General features: G+C 38.9%; 2 protein-coding genes and 1 pseudogene across 2 annotated transcripts in view; 2 read left to right on the plus strand and 1 right to left on the minus strand.

Moving 5' to 3' along the window:
• Ccdc47 (coiled-coil domain containing 47) overlaps positions 1 to 12,037 on the minus strand; it is a 28,319-nt gene extending 16,282 nt beyond the window's left edge. The window contains exons 1-5 of the mRNA XM_027946251.2: positions 11,650 to 12,037; positions 5,397 to 5,665; positions 4,502 to 4,609; positions 3,463 to 3,637; positions 131 to 252 (exon numbers count right to left, since the gene is read on the minus strand). Coding sequence (XP_027802052.2) covers positions 131 to 252; positions 3,463 to 3,637; positions 4,502 to 4,609; positions 5,397 to 5,660 — 669 coding nt within the window. The 5' untranslated portion in view covers positions 5,661 to 5,665; positions 11,650 to 12,037. The remainder of the gene's footprint in view (positions 1 to 130; positions 253 to 3,462; positions 3,638 to 4,501; positions 4,610 to 5,396; positions 5,666 to 11,649) is intronic.
• On the plus strand, positions 7,060 to 8,027 carry LOC114101297 (proliferating cell nuclear antigen-like; annotated as a pseudogene).
• A 376-nt stretch (positions 12,038 to 12,413) lies between the features above and the next one.
• Positions 12,414 to 16,872, plus strand: part of Ddx42 (DEAD-box helicase 42) — a 43,543-nt gene continuing 39,084 nt past the window's right edge. Inside the window, exon 1 of the mRNA XM_027946246.2 lies at positions 12,414 to 12,584. The gene's annotated coding sequence lies outside the window, so the exon portion shown is untranslated. The remainder of the gene's footprint in view (positions 12,585 to 16,872) is intronic.

Raw genomic sequence — 16,872 nt, forward strand, 5'->3', positions numbered from 1 at the left:
GCTTGTCAGTTAGCAGAATAGTTGAACCTTATTTTAAACCAAACATGAAGAGATGAGACATTGAATTTAGAACATTAGGAACCACATTTAGAAAAAAGGGATGATATACATTGGACCAAAAGTTACTTACCCTCAGCTGGATAAGCATTCCCTCACAGCACACTCTACCAGAACACCACAAGTTATAGATATGCTCATTCTCCTGGTTCAACTTTCCCGTGCTTGTAGCTTCTTTGTTAGTTCCATCATCTCCTAGGGGTAAAACCACTTAATGTGATTCACTGAAAATTTGGGGCCTAATTATCACACCCTTCCTCTATCCTGACTCCAACATGATCATAGCTTTAAGGTAACAATAATTTGTTATCTTATAGAATCTCTTTTGGAGAGAGATTTATATAGATTGGCACTGTTCCTTTTACTACTACTTATTTTTTTAAATATTTATTTTTTAGTTTAAGGTGGACACAATATCTTTATTTTTTATTTTTATGTGGTGTTGAGGATCGAACCCATGCCAGGTGAGCACACTACCGCTTGAGCCACATCCCCAGCCCCACTACTACTTATTTTTTTCTAGTTTGTTTAATGTTCCATTTTCACACTTTAATAGATTTGATGTATTTCTTTCTTTCTTTTCTTTTTTAGAGAGAGAGAGAGAGAGAAATTTTTAACATTTATTTTTTAGTTTTCGGCGGACACAACATCTTTGTTTGTATGTGGTGCTGAGGGTCGAACCCGGGCCGCACGCACGCCAGGCGAGTGCACTACCACTTGAGCCACATCCCCAGCCCAGATTTGATGTATTTCTTATACTTCTTTACTCATTAGTTAATCTAGTTCTTGAGGGTTACTGAGTCATCTTGATGAACCAACCATCCTTTTTAAAAGAACTGTTGACAAATCCTAGATATTCTTTAAGAGTTTCATTAACCTCAGTTATCTCTCCTGACAGAGGAAAAAAAAATTCACTAGCTTTCACACTTTCCAAAGCACCAAACTTTTCCTTTTTTTGTACCAACTTTAGACAGACTATAGTAAAAATATCTCCCACTGAGAGGCAGAGCAGAGGGATGGTTAAGGGGAAGTAATGCAGAATGAATTCTTAAAAAAATCATGTTATATATGCAAATATAAATATACCACAGGGAATTTTACCTTTATGCATAAGTAAAAAGAACCAAAGAACCAATCAAATACAAATAAACAGAGGAGCGAAAGAAGTCTAATAAAGGAAGAAAAAAAGGGGTGAAGGGGAGGAGGAATGATCATAACCTGAAATCGAATTCAATGCATGTATGAGTTTGTTAGTATGAACCCAAATACTATGTATAATTATAAAGCTATAATAATAACAATAATAATAATAATAATAATGATAATAAAATAATTTCCCAAAGTTTCCTGCACAAAGTTGATTCCTACCCACTGTTCCAATACTATTTTCTGTTGTCATCCTTTCATGTTTCTCTGTGAATTTATGCATGGAGAACAGAGCAGATGGCATTTGCCCTCAGATACCAGCATGTAGTAGGCATGAAAGCTGTGGGAAGGCTCCTCATCATTCAGTGGGACTTGTATGCTATGTGGCCATCCAGACTGGAAGAAACAGGGGCTGCTTTTCACTTTTAAAATGTTTGTCTCCATGAAAAACAACAGACTCTAGTAACCACATGAAAATGGAGCAAGAGAGAGGGCAATGAGTCAAAAAACTGCTTATATTTTTCAATGTCCTGGTCAAAAAGTACTCTGAAAAACCACTGCATAGAGGTGAAAGTATCATAGAGAGCATGGACTTTGGCAATTTAATAGTTCAGCCATGTTTTAATATTTCTGCTCTCCAGTTAACTTCTAAGGAAAACAAAAATTATACCCAATTGATGGTGTTGTTACAAAGAGCAAATAAGAAACAATGTATGCAAAGTACCTAGCACAATATATAAATAGTCTGCTAAAGAATAGAGTTGATGGATCCCTATTTACTATTTTTAAAAATATTTTTTAGCTGTAGATGGACACAATATATTCTATTTATTTACTTTTATGTGGTGCTAAGGCTGGAACCCAGTGCCTCACACGTGCTAGGCAAGCACTCTACCACTGAGCTACAACCCCAGCCCCCCTTTTTACTATTAAAGTGGAATAAAGTGATACCGGGGTGCGGTGGAGCATACCTGTTATCCTACTACTTGGGAGGCTGAGGAAAGAGGATTGCAAGTTTGAGGCCAGCCTGGACAACTCAGTGAGATCCTGTCTCACAATAAAAAAAATGTTGGGAGTGTCACTCAGAAGTACTTTCCTAACATGTGTGAAGCCCAGGAATTAATTCCCAGTATAGCAACCACCCCCCACAACAACAAAAAAAGTGTTAAAATGACAAGTAGAGGTTCATGTGAGGGGAGTCCACCCCACTTCTTATACTGCACAGTTACAGATATTCCTCCAAGTACTTCAGTGTATATCTCATCAGAAGATTCAGTACCTTAGAACTGGAGAGAAATTTAAGGGGCTTCCAACTTCTTTTCTTTTCTTCCTCCTCTTTCTTCCTTTTTTTTTTTTTTTTTTTTTTTGGTAGTACAGTACTGGAGATTGAGTCTAGGTCCTTGAGCATACTAGGCAAGTGCTCTACCACTGAGCTACATTCTTAGACCTTTTAAAAAAGACCCTAGGTTTCATTAAGTCACCCAGTCTGGCCTCAAACTTGTGATCCCCTGCCAGAGCCTCAAAAGTGGCTGGGATTACAGAAATGTGTCACTGTGCCCAGCAGGACTTCCAATTTCTAAAGGCGAATCGAAAGCATTTATCGAGTTACTTATAATGTCAAAATTTCATAGTTTCAACCAGAAGTTTATCAACTTTTTTGGGGTGTGGGGAGGATACCAGGGATTGAACTCAGAGGCACTCAACCCCTGAGCCACATTCCCAGCCATATTTTGTATTTTATTTGGAGGCAGGGTCTCACTGAGTTGCTTAAGGCTTCCCATTGCTGAGGCTGGGTTTGAACTCATGATCCCCCTGCCTTAGCCTCTTGAGCCACTGGGATTACAGGGGTGCACCATCATGCCTAGTGCAATTATACTATTGTTTGATAAAAGATAAAGAAATTATTACATAAATGCAATATACTCAGTACATTAAACTAAAAAAAATATGTATCCTCTTCAAGCAGTACATGAAAGCAACTGGACGCTTATACTTAGAAAAAAATGCACGAAGGTAAGTTACTAGGGAACAAAACTGAACAAATTACATTACTCTATTATGTGCATGTACAAATATGTAACAAAGAATCTGAGAATTACATATAATTATAATGGACCAATTAAAAAAAAATGTGTGACAAGAAAATGCATCCTCTTTAGCATTTACTGAAAGCAGTTAGATGCTTATGCTGAAGGGAATAAACACTTCTTACCAGACTATTTTCAAGCAGGGAGCTGGACATATATTGGCCTAACTTACCCACTAAGGTAAAGTTGCTCTCCAAAAGCTCTCTATGAGTGTTAAACCAGGCCTGTGCTAGGCGACTGTTTTTATTCTTTCCAATAATGTAGTTCATGATATAGGCGAGCAGACCAGTCACCATCAAAATTTCTAGATAATAACTCTCCCAACTGTTCTGGAGGTGTGCAGGTACCTAAAGAATCAAAATTATTCCATTTAATATTGGATAAGGCTGAATGATAAGAGTCTAATAATGGTATGAAAAATGAGAAAACCCATAAGTAGAAATAAATCTCTTATATAACTGTCACTGAATATGATTATACATCGAGAAATAAGCCTATTTTGGTTTTTTAACTTAGTTTTGTAAAAGATTCTTTAAGGAAATGTTAAAGAGAATCAGATGAGATGAAAAGCTGGCAAATTCTTTGTATTAACTTGGTTCTGAGTCCCACCCCAAAATATATCCAGTGCATGGTATACCTGTTTATTTATTTCTTTTTTAGTGTGTGCTGGGGTTTGAACCCAGGAACACTTAACCACTGAGCCACATCCCGAACCCTTCTTATAATTTACTTAGAGACAGGATCTCACTGAGTTACCTAGGGCCTTGCAAAGTCACTGAAGCTGGCTTTGAAATTGTGATACTCCAGTCTCAGCCTCCAGAGCTACTGGGATTACAGGCATGCACCACCATGCCTATTTATTTATTTATTTATTTTTATTTATTCTAATTAGTTATACATTATTTATTTCTTGATAATAAAACCAGGAGAACTAGAATAAAATAGCCGTTCTTTTTCCAGATATGATCCTTTTTTTTTTTTTGGATTGGTGGTGCTGCTGCAGATCAAGCCCAGGGTCTTTGCATGCTTAACTGGTGCACTACCACAGATTTCTAGGTATAGATGTTTATCAGAAATAACTGATGTTAAGCTATTTCTCAATTTCCACTATAACATCAACACCAGCCATATGTCACTAATTATATTTCTGGGATTAATGACATCAAGATGTTTTGTTGGTTAATTTAGAATTCAGAACCCTGTATACCTACGTCAACAATTGTTATTGGGTCTTTATTTTTGCTAGAAGTAGTATCTGGTTTGTCTTCATAACCTTCAAATTCTTCGTCATCATAAGGTTCATTCTCCGTATCTCCCTCCTACAAAAATGAGGCACAATCTGTTTTTCTCTACAAATGTCACCAGCAATAGTGTCTCATTTTGCAGGCAACGTTTGTAAAGGAAAAGAGAACTTGTTAACAGAAAGCCCAGAACAGAGATATTAGATGTTTTTAGCAAAATATCAAAGTGTTCAAACTTTCAGTCCTAAAATAAATAAGTTCTGGAGACTTAATGTACAATATAGCATGGTAATAATTAGTAGAATATTATATATACTTAAAATTTGCTATGAGAACAGATGGTAAGTATTTTCATTACACATACAAATAAAGAAAACTATGTGAGGTAACAATATGTTAACTAGTTTGTGATGATCACTTCACAATGTATACACATATCAAAACACCATGTTGTACAATTTAAATATACGTAATCTTCATTTGTCACTAAACTTCAATAAAGTTGAGACAAAAACCCAAAAACACAAAAATGATGACTCCCCATACTTTAGAACCCAAAGTTCTAAACCTAAATGATGACAATCCTCACCCATACACAGTATCTATTCTCTAGCCCCTTCCCTAGCCAGGATTGCCATAGAGGAGGAAAACACAATTTACCATATTTTTTAATGTAAAAGGTGGAAACATCACAAATTGTTTTTCAGTAGGGAAAACTCTTATCTACTGAAGAAAAACGAAGATTCCAGAGAGTAAAGGTCTCCCTAGATCTGTGTCTTATTTCTAATATTTGAGAAGTGCTAGTTATAAAATTTCCCATCCTCCAAATTGGGGGGAAAAAAAAATCAATGAAAGAAAACCCCACCTGGGTATCTGCATCTTCAAAATCTCCTTCTTGGTTTTCATCTTGCCCTTCCAATTCCACAGTTGTCTCATCTTCGTCGTCTTCAGTAGTTATTACCCGTTGAGGAGATTCGGTAACAGAATCTTCTAGGACATCTTCAAATTCAGCAAAGTCATTATCATCATACTCTACTATGTCCTCCTCATCCTCAAAATCATCAAACTTGGCTTCAGAGACACTCCCGAACACCAAAACAACAACAAAGAAAGCACAGAAAGCTTTCATTGCACCTTAAAAATAAGATTAAAAAACAAAACAAAGAGCCTTAAAATGAACTCTATTCTACAAATAACAGATTTTGTAAATAGTGAAAATAAAAATTTAAATTTAAAATAAAAAACCTCTCCTGCTTTTCTCTTACTCCATACTCTCAGATTTCAAAAACATTATACAAAAAAAAAAAAAAAAGTCAGGTCAAGAGGCTTAGATCTAGTTTAGACCTTGTTACTAGTCATCTGTAAAATCTTGGACAAAACATGTAATTTCTTTAGGGTGGGGGTCTCTGAAAATTTTTTTCCATTTAAACTGAGTGTTCCATAAAGGAAATTTTTTTCTTTTTTTCAACATACACTTGAGGGCTTATACAAAGCTTTCTAAAGACAATGAAAAGGACATATCATGAAAGAATAAGATACAACTATTTACCTATTAGTGATAACAAAAATAATCTGTAAACAAGCTATGCAAGGAAGGGGATATCGCTCAGTACATGTCAAAGGCCTTGGGCTTGATTCCCAGCACTGCACAAACACACAAAAACACCATTTGCCCTTAGATCAATTTTTTATATGTGCCTGCACATGCTATAAGAGTATTCACTTAAAACATTAAGTGCTAGGTACTGTCCTAAAAGCTTTATGAAAAGCAACTGATTTAATCCACAAAAAGCAAATGTTTTAATCCTCATAACAATCCTCTAAGGAAAGCATAATTACCCAAATCCCCATTTCACAGATAAGGAAAATGAGGCAGAGATGTTAAATAATACAACTACCACATGACATAGACATGTGGATTTGATTCCAGAGTTTTGACTTCAGAATATGTGCTGAGCCATTCTCAAGTTACTTCTCAAATGTAAGCTGGCAGCTGTGGCTTTATATTACTTAGAGTAGTAATTTACTAACAAACTGTTTCTAGTGTATATGGTAGAATGCAACATTACCAGCATTTTATAGCTTTCAGAAAAGAATAGTAAGTATTCTAATATTTGAACAAGTTTGTGAACTAACAAAAATAATGAAAAAATATCTGTGACAAACAAAAAATCTTATATGAAAATATGAAAAACAATGCAATCATTTTATCTAACAGTTAAGGCATTTATGCTGCAATGGAAGTAGCTAAGGGGGCTTGGGATGTAGCTCAGTGGTAGAGTGCTTGTCTAGTATGTGTGAGGCCCTGGGTTCGATTCTCAGACCACATAAAGGTAAATAGATAAAATAAAGGTAGTGAGTCCATCTATAACTTAAAAAAATATATTTAAAACAAACAAACAGGTCGTCTTCTCTGGTCTCAGTCTCTGCTGTGTTCGCCCACTCTCTCTGGGCCTTGGGAAGCCTAAACTCCGAATAGGCCTTACTGCTTTCCGCCCAGCCGTAGCTTCGTCTTAGACTTCACCACCATGTTCGAGGAGCACCTGGTCCAGGGGTCCATCCTGAAGAAGGTGCTGGAAGCCCTCAAGGACCTCATCAACGAGGCCTGCTGGGACATCAGCTCTGGTGGTGTAAACCTTCAGAGTATGGACTCGTCCCATCTCCTTGGTGCAGCTTACCCTGTGCTCTGAGGGCTTCGACACATACCTCTGTGATCGCAACCTGGCCATGGGTGAACCTCACCAGCATGTCCAAAATACTAAAATGTGCTGGCAATGAAGACATTATTACATAAAGGGCTGAAGATAATGCGGATACATTGGCGCTAGTATTTGAAGCACCGAATCAAGAGAAAGTTTCAGACTATGAAATGAAGTTTTTTTTTTTAATATTTATTTTTTAGTTTTTCGGCGGACACAACATCTTTGTTTGTATGTGGTGCTGAGGATCGAACCCGGGCCGCACGCATGCCAGGCAAGTGTGCTACCGCTTGAGCCACATCCCTAGCCCCATGAAATGAAGTTAATGTTGAACAATTTTGGAATTCCAGAACAAGAGTACAGTTGTGTTGTAAAGATGCCTTCTGGTGAATTTGCACATATATGCCGAGACCTCAGTCATACTGGAGATGCTGTTGTAATATCCTATGCAAAAGATGGAGTGAAATTTTCTGCAAGTGGAGAACTTGGAAATGGAAACATTAAGTTGTCTCAAACAAATAATGTTGATAAAGAAAAGGAAGCTGTTATCATAGAGATGAATGAGCCAGTTCAGCTAACTTTTGCACTGAGGTACCTGAACTTCTTTACAAAAGCCACTCCACTCTCTCCTACAGTAACACTCAGTATGTCTGCAGATGTACCCCTTGTTGTAGAGTATAAAACTGCTGACATGGGACATTTAAAGTATTATTTGGCTCCCAAGACCGAGGATGAAGAAGGATCTTAGGCATTCTTAAAATCTGAGGAAATAAAACTAAGCTCTTTGAGAACTGCTTCTAAAAGACTGAAAGTCTTTTCTGTCACCAAATTTGTAACTGAGTACATATGTAGATAATGTTTTCTGTAAATAACCTAATTTTCCCTTTCCTTCCTCTACAGCTTAAGAATAAAATCCAAAATCAAATCTGGTTTTGTTAACCTAAAAATACTTCTTTCTGCCTTACTTAGAAATACTTCTGGTGATTTTTATAATAAAAGGGTCTTGACTTTAAATGCAGTTTTAAGAATTGTTTTTCAATTTAAATAAAGTTATCTGAATTTCAAATGTCAAAAAAATATATAAAAATAAAACAAACAAACAAAAAACATTTAGGGGCCAAAAGTTGTGGCAGACACCTGTATCCCAGCAGCTCAGGAAGCTGAGGCAGAAGAATCCCAAGTTCAAGGCCAACCTAAGCAATTAAGTGAGGCCCTAAGCAACTAAACAAGACCCTGTCTCAAAATAAAAAATAAATAAGGCTGAGGATGTAACTCAGTGGTTGAGTGCCCCGGGTTCAATCTGTACAAGTACAAAAACAAAAACAAAACAAAAAACCACCACCACCACCAACAACAACAACAAAAAAACCAAAACCCCAACCATCTAGGTTTATTTTAAAAGTCCTGCCCTCTTATCTAAACAGGAGACTTACATCATCTGCTATCTAAAAGGCATGTCCATTTTCATGCTCTACAATCCCCCCGCTACCCCATACTATACTTGGTAACTATTTTAGGCTTGTGGAGCAGACACTGTTGGGTACCCTTTAAAAATAACTCTTTAAAAATGTAAGACATTCTTAGTTCAAAGGCCACCTCTAAGGCTTTGTTTGCTGACCCCTGCTCTATGGTCATCTTAAACTCAGCAGGTATCTGAATTTCCCTGTTTTTATAATATCAATCTCATTTTTTCCAGTCTTGTTTTTAAAAATGAGATATATAATTTCTCATTTCTTCTGCATTTGAAATTTAATCAGTCATCAAACCCCCATTCTGTAAGCCACCATGATCCAAATTATCACCACCTGCTAAGAAACCACAGCATTATCCTAAACTGAATTCTTTCCTACTCCCTATTTCTCTTTCCTTAAAACCACTGTCATCTTTCTAATACAACTTTGGTTACATAAATCATCAAAGGCCAACCAACTCCTGCAAAACAATATAAAAATTCTTCTGGCTTTCACTGTTTTCTATAAAATGATCCTACTATATCAACTATACCTTCACTAAGTATACTACCATGCCACTAAGCATATGATCATGCCAAGATAAGTAAAATGTAATTCCTGACATAAATTTGCTCAGGTATTTAGCTTAAAGAATATGTATTACAGTATTACTTATGACAGTACAAGTTTTGAAACTATTTGGTTAAATTATGTATGTATCCAAACAAACTTACTTTTGCCCATTAAAATCTGTTACAAAGAAGTTAGAAACCATGTTGTTTTAGGAGCACATGGACATAAAGGAAAAGGTTTAAAAGTACATATATCTACATAGAACAGTAGTTAGTGTGTATGGTATGTTTATTGGTATTATCTTTCTTTTTCTTTTTCTAACTTTCCTATGATATATGCTTGTAATTAAAAGAAATAATTCTTTGTAAATAAAAGTATATTTTCTGCATTAGGGAAAGAAGACAAGGAACAGCTATGACACAAAGGCCTGAAATAACACATTTCACTTTTCTGAGCATTGGGTTTGCAGACTTAACTTGCTGAAAAGGACAGCAGTGGCCAGATATGATCTTTATATGACACACCAAGAACTTTGGATAACTAGAAACAACTAAAGGATTTTAAATAGGAAAACTATACAGATTTGCAACCTAATCTTCATAGTTTATAGGCAGCATGAATCTTAGAAGGGTACTTGACACAGGAAACTCAGAACTGGCTGAGATAATTAAACAGTATTTAACTGGAAGTGGCAGAAATGAAAAATAAAAATTGATTTGACAGATACTAAGAATTATATTTGGCAACATAAAGTAACCAGATGCTGGGAACATGGGGAAGAAAGATCTGCAATGATTCCAAGTTTTGTTTAAATAAAAGTGAATAGCTGGACAAAGCCATCCTTCATTGAGATAAAAAGAACAATGAAGGAGAAAAATAATGAGGAAAAAGGTAATAAATTCAATCTAGTACTTATTTAAAAAGAAAGTAAATGGAAATATAAGAGTTCAGGATACAGACTTGAGCTTGAAAGAGACACACTATGGGAATGCACAGATCACCAGAAAGTATTGAGCTGAGTTGGTGAGGGGTTCAAGAGAGAAATCACCCAAAGAAAATCTGGAAACAAATCATAATAGCCAAGAGGTGGGCTTATATCTCCTGTAGTATCTACCACAGAGAAGGCACTCAACAAGTATTTGTTCCTTCATTATTAATTACCTTTTTAAGAGTTAAAAAGTATTTTAGGGCACACCTTTTCAGATCAAACAGATGCTGTCAACTTGACTAATAGACTGCAAATCGAAATGGTCATTTTAGACTGAATTTTAACTTGGAACTTTTAAGAATACACACACAGAAGCATTTTTTTTTTTTTAAAGAGAGAGTGGGGGAGAGAGAGAGAATTTTTTAATATTTATTTTTTAGTTCTCGGCAGACACAACATCTTTGTATGTGGTGCTGAGGATCGAACCCGGGCGGCACGCATGCCAGGCGAGCGCGCTACCGCTTGAGCCACATCCCCAGCCCCACAGAAGCATTTTTAAGATAACTCAGCATGTGAAAGGGCTCCTTCAAGGTTATTTAGGTTAATATTATACAAGCCATTTGTGTATTGGCTTTTCCTCTCATAAGTCTCTGCTGCACCTGTCAACCCATTTCTCAAATGCACAATTCGTGCCAGGTCACCCAGTCTCTAGGACTCCTGAAGCTAGGGAACACTGAACCAAGGCAGGGCACAAGCACTAACAAGTCTGGTTTGATTATTATCTATAAACTCACTGGGTAGTCTCTCAGTGACGGACTCTGGACTTAAAAACGAAAGAGTAAGTAAAGCAACCATTCTTTGCTGTTATTTTAGAAGAGGCCTCTGACATTAGTCCTCTGTCTCCTTAAGTTTGGTTAAAACCCCGTTTTATGTTAACAATCTTCAGAGAAGGCTGACTACAGAAAGTAGTTGCATCTATCAAACCACCCTTGTTTAGTCTCTCTCCACCATGGAGAATCCATTCATCCCAATGTTTATGCTCCATTTTTCCTGCCTCACGTTGTAAATTTCCTCTAACTTTGTCCTTTAGGTTGGCATTTGCTCAGAGCTTTGTGAAGATTCCAAAACACACTAAAATTACCCCAGTCCCCAAAAGACCAATAGAAAATGAGCCAGAAGAGTGAACAAAGATTTAATATTCAATATAACATATATACGTATGCATGTATGTGTGTGTGTGTGTGTGTGTGTGTGTATATATATATATATATATATATATATATATTTTTTTTTTTTTTTCTTAAAAAAAGGGTATATAAGAAGTCGCGGGGATGGATGCGTGTCACCATTGGCAGGGCAGAAGGGCTGGTTAGGTGAAAAACAGGACCGAATTATAGGCCACGCAACTCAGTCGCCGCTCGGCCTGACCCAGCCCCACCGACTAAGGCATCACGGCCCGCTACCTACCTGTTCCCGAGCTTAAAGCCCGCCGGGCGCTCCTGCGGCCTTGCTTCTCAGCCTGGCTACCACCTTTATCGTCGCCCAGGTTTACTGGCGGCTATGCCAGTAAGACAAGGCAGAAGCAGGTAGCTCAGTCACACCGCCCCTCTTTTCACGTAATCTCTGCCGTCCGTTACGTAGAATGCGTGTGGTTCATCCGCGCCTGCGCTGGGCGTGGGGGGCGTAACGCGAACTCAGTTACAGCACCAGACCTACCCCTCCACCGCCCAGAAGAAGCGAGATGGGGCTTCTGGGAAGGTTACATAATCCCCACCCGTGGGCCGTAAGTGCCCTCGCCGAAGCCGGCATTTTCTATTAGGGTCCAGTCGGGTTGACGTCACTCTGAACCGGTGCTCCGGAAGCTAAAGGTGGCCATGCGCTATGGGACCATGTGGTCACAGGCAAGCGAGGAAATGTTGCCCAAGTCTTATTTACAAAGGAGCTGATTTGGGATCGACTTTTTTTTATGTATACGTGGTTTTCAGCCAACCTCCTTTCTCTTGGAATTTTTGAGCGACTCCCTGTTACTGCCACTCTTTCTTCATTCCAGACCCCCTTTCTTGACGGGCCATGAACACTTCACCCAAGCAGCAGCTTCCCGTCAAAGTGCCCAAGGAGCCTGTGAGGGATTCTGGAACTTCTTGGGCGGGAAGTAGCGGAGCCTTCCGGCAGCCGTAGCCCCCAGGCCCCGCCCTTTGGCCCGCGCTCTCTTTACTGCGCATGTCAGGTGTGTGTTCCCCTCCCCCCCGCCAGCAACGGGCCGAGAGGCGGCGGCGGCGGCGGAGAAGGGGGCGGAGAGGGAGGAGCGCGGCGGGACGGGGCCTGTACCGCGCGTACTTTGGGCCGTGGGATTCTCTCCGCGCCGGCGGTAGTAGCAGCTGCCGCTGCAGCCATAGCAGCAGGTTTGTGGCAGAGGGGGAAGGGGGAGGCAGGACGCGGGGTCGCTAGCCCTTTGAAGCACTAGAGGTAACTGTGGGGCCTAGCGAAGGCTGAGGAACCCCGGCCTCGCTTAACAAAGAGTCGGCGGAGCCTCTGGGCCCCGGCAGTCCTGGGGCCGGGGAGGGATGGGAGTGCAGTCTGAGGCCTCGAGGGAGCCTTCGGAGCTGCGTCGCCCTCCCACGGCTCCCGCTGCTAGCAACTCATGCCGAGGCCCAGTTGGCGGCTTTCCGGAGGCGGCGCCTGCCAGGTTAGGGAAGGGATTTGCAGGGTGCTGGGCTCCGAGGCCGAGAGCCACCGGGAGGATTCTGACTCAGGTAGGCAGGGAGATAAAAGTCCCGGAGTAGGTGTTCCCGGGAGCAAAAGTTGACAAACAAGAAGATTGTAAAGACAGTGATCTTTGTGAAACCTTGGGTAGATCAGGGGTTAGCATCACCATTGTCACAAACTTTTTGCGGCCTGCTTGAAAGCTTATGTTAGTAAATAATTTATGTGGATTGCAAGCACGCACACCAAAAATATAGGGAAAAACATATTAGTGAGAGTTTGGGGGGCACTATAGATTCCTTATCCTGTGAGCATTTCCTTCTTTGGCCCTCAGTCTTTTAGTTTGCCTTTTAATTTTCTGTGGCTTCCCTGTATGTTGTTTCGTAAATGATTTTTTGTATATTTGCACAGCCACATATACACGCACGAGTTCCTACGGGGCAAAGAACTGTATATTAATTCATTTAAACTTTTTAGAGTCCCGCCCAGTTCTGGCAGGTAGAAAGTGAGCGGTGTTTAGAATAAAAATTTGTCTTTAAACTTTCATCGGTGAAAAAAGTATTTTTTCTGTACCCAGAAGGAAGATTATGTAGCATAATATAATTCATTCATTCAAGGAATATTTCTATTGATGCCTACTGTGTGCCTGTTCCCTGGGGTTGTTTTAGATATTGAGAGGTCTGTGACCTCTGTCCTCATGAAATTTTCTTGTGGGGAGGGAGACAAATATATATTCTGATGTATGTTAGAAGATAATCAGTGCCTCAGGGGAAAAATAAAGCTGAACAGCAGGATGGGAAGGTGGTTTCAATTTGCAATAAAGTAGTGAGGGAAGTCCTTTCAGACAAGTTGATATTTAAACAGGAGGAGATGAGGGAGTGAGCTGTTGAAGTATCTGGTGAAAGGAACATTCCAGTGGAAGGAATGGCAAGAATAAAGGCCTTGAAGAGGATAAAGCTGGCCTATTAGAGGAACAGTGAGAAGACTGATGGACTTGAAGTACTGAGCAAAGGAGGGAGTAATAGGAGATAAGTTCAAGAAAGATGGGTGGGGGAGAACCAACACATTTTAGGCTGTTATGAGGATTTCACCTTTACTCTGCATAAGATGGGAGCCATCCCCCAGCAGAGAACATAAAATTTGACTTGCATTGTAATAATGTAACATAATTTGTGGAGGCCCTCAGTTCTCCAGAAATGTGTTCTATCATAAGGATAGTCATAGTACTTAGTTTTATTAAATAACAAAGAAAGGGATGTTTTTAAAATAGCTAATCCAGCAATTATATTTGGTTTTAGAAGAATATGATGAAATTCTTGTTTTTTATACAGATTTTCATTAAAGTATAATTAGTATAGAGTGTGAGATTTCTCAAAGCAGATCATTAGGTAAAGTAGATGCTCATCAGGTGCCACTACTCCCCAAATTTTCCTCCAAAAACTATAGTAATAAAATAACAATTTTTATAATCAGTTGTTGTTTTTAGTCTACTACTTACTTTCTTTATTGTACTAGGGATGGAATCCCCAGGGGTGCTGTACCATTGAGATCCACCCCCAGCCTCTTTATTTGGAGATAGTCTCTCAAAGTTGCTGAGGTTGATCTAAAATCAACGTGTGATCCACCTGCCTCAGTTTCTCAAGTTGCTGGGATTACAGGAGCGTGCCACCGCACCTGGCTCCTTAATCTACTACTTTTAAAGTCATTTAGTCCATATCTTATTTTCACCAAAACACAAACTCTAAACCAGATTTCATCCTTACGTTGTACTCTTTGGTACTTCCATCATTTCTCTTTAAAATGTCTTCTTTCTCAGCACATCTCTATCCTGCTTACAGACCTAACCTAGGTTCTAGATCTCTTAAGAGGCTTACCCCAACTTGTCAATTTCTTGCAATCTCTGTTATCTTCAGTGTCATAAGGTATTCCAATGTGAGTCTGAGTTGAAAGATACCTGATATTATCAATTTACCAATGGACAGATTGATTTCTGGAGAAATGATGATGATAAACATAATGTCTACCAATATGCTTTGAAGACTTACTATATACCAGGCTTTGTCAAATGTATTTTTGTGTATGAACTCAGTTTTTCACTCCAACCCTTGAGGTAGGTGATATTCTTACCATTTTACAGATAGAGAAACTAAGACCCAGAGAAGCTAAATAACTTTCTTGAGATTTGGTATCAAGTTAGTGGCAAAACTATAGTTTGAACATAGCCTGTGTTACTTTGCTGTTCTGTTGATTTCCTACTAAAGTATAGCATTTTAGAGCCTAGAAATATACCAAATAGGACTTTATGCCATTTTTATTTTTTCTCTTCAATCATTTTGTAGATCTCTTTGAGTACGTTGAGTAAGCATGAATAATTATTGAGTACTATACTCTGGAAAACATACTATAAAAGATTTTAAAGTATATAACTCTGCCAGGCATGGTGGCATACACCTGTAATCCCAGAAGCTCGGGAGGCTGAGGCAGGAGGATCATGAGTTCAAAGCCAGCTTCAGCAACTATGAGGCTCTAAGCATCTCAGTGAGACCCTGTCTCTAAATAAAATACAAAATAGGGCTGGGGATGTGGCTCAGTGGTTGAGTGCCCGATTCAATCCCCAGTACAAAAAAAAAAAAGTACATAACTGTTTCTTCAACCATGATGCCTGTAATGTAGAGTTCAAGAAATAAAACAAGAACATAGTTCTTGTGTAACTTGTTTAATTACAATTAAATGTCAGGTTTGTTTGTTTTTTAAATCAGTTCCAAGTTTCAAACTTTGGATTCTCTTTCCTCGACCTCCCTAGTTGCTGGGATTAAAGGTGTGCACCACTGTGCCTGGCAAATGTCAGAAGTTTTAAGACCAGACAGGGAGTTTGATGGAAGAGATACTACTTCTCTAGGAAATTATATCCATGTCATTGCTCTAGGAGTTGGTATTTTATATGGTCTTTGAAGGATACCAAGGGTAAGTAGATATAATGAGAGATTTAGAAGGGAGAGAATCCAAATAGCAGGAAAAGCATTCATCAGAGTTCCTGGTTTTCTTGGGAAACTGAGTGCATGTAGGAAATCTTGGTTAATATGAATGGTAAAGTAGTTTGCTTATTCCAGCCTGATTGAATAACTGTAGAGAGGTACTGAATTGTAAAAAGTAACAGAATCAGGAATGTGTGTTTGGAAGGCCTGAGGCCAGGATCTGGAAAAACCTGGAGGAATAGGGTTTTCACTGAGCCTATCAGTGCTCATCTCTCTGATATGAGTAGTTCCACTATTCCCACAAAATGCTATTCTGCCAAATGAAGTAGATATTTGGGATGCCTCCAGAACTGCAGTCTCTTGGATGGGCAGAAGGTAGGGTAAAGCATAGATCTGTTTTCGTTTATGGCTGTAGATGCCTTTTAACATTGTTCTTGGCCTTCAAAGCTTTGGCTGTAGTTTTGCTTTGAAAGGGGCAGGAGCTTCCTTCTTTGCCTTCAGAGTTACTTTGATGAAAAGCCATTCCCCCGCCCCACATTGATTAAACTGAGGAGTGCTCTACCCTGAACTACATCCCCACCCCCCACCCCTTTTGATTTTTCATTTTGAGACAGGGTCTCAGTTACCAAAGCTAGCATCTAACTTGCTGTCTGTCCTCTTCCTCTCAAGTAGCTGAGATTACAGGCAGGTGCCACCATGCCTCATATATTTTCTCTTTCTTTGATAGTAACCATTCTAATGGGTGTGGGGTACTATCTCATTCTGGTTTTGATTTGCATTTCCCTATAACCGAGTGATGTTGAGCATCCATCTGTTCCTGTTCTTATTGGTTATTTTTATATCTTCTTGGGAGAAATGTCTATTCAAGTTCTTTACTCCTTTTTAAATTGGATTGTTTTTGTTGAATTTATTGTTTTTAATGAAATCTTTGAAGTTTACTTGGGTGTAGGAAGAAAAAACATTGAATATATACCTGGAAGCTACAGGATATTTCCATGTTTACCTTCTCTGT

Source organism: Marmota flaviventris, chromosome 17 (assembly GCF_047511675.1).
Source record: "Marmota flaviventris isolate mMarFla1 chromosome 17, mMarFla1.hap1, whole genome shotgun sequence".
Classification (NCBI taxonomy): domain Eukaryota; kingdom Metazoa; phylum Chordata; class Mammalia; order Rodentia; family Sciuridae; genus Marmota; species Marmota flaviventris.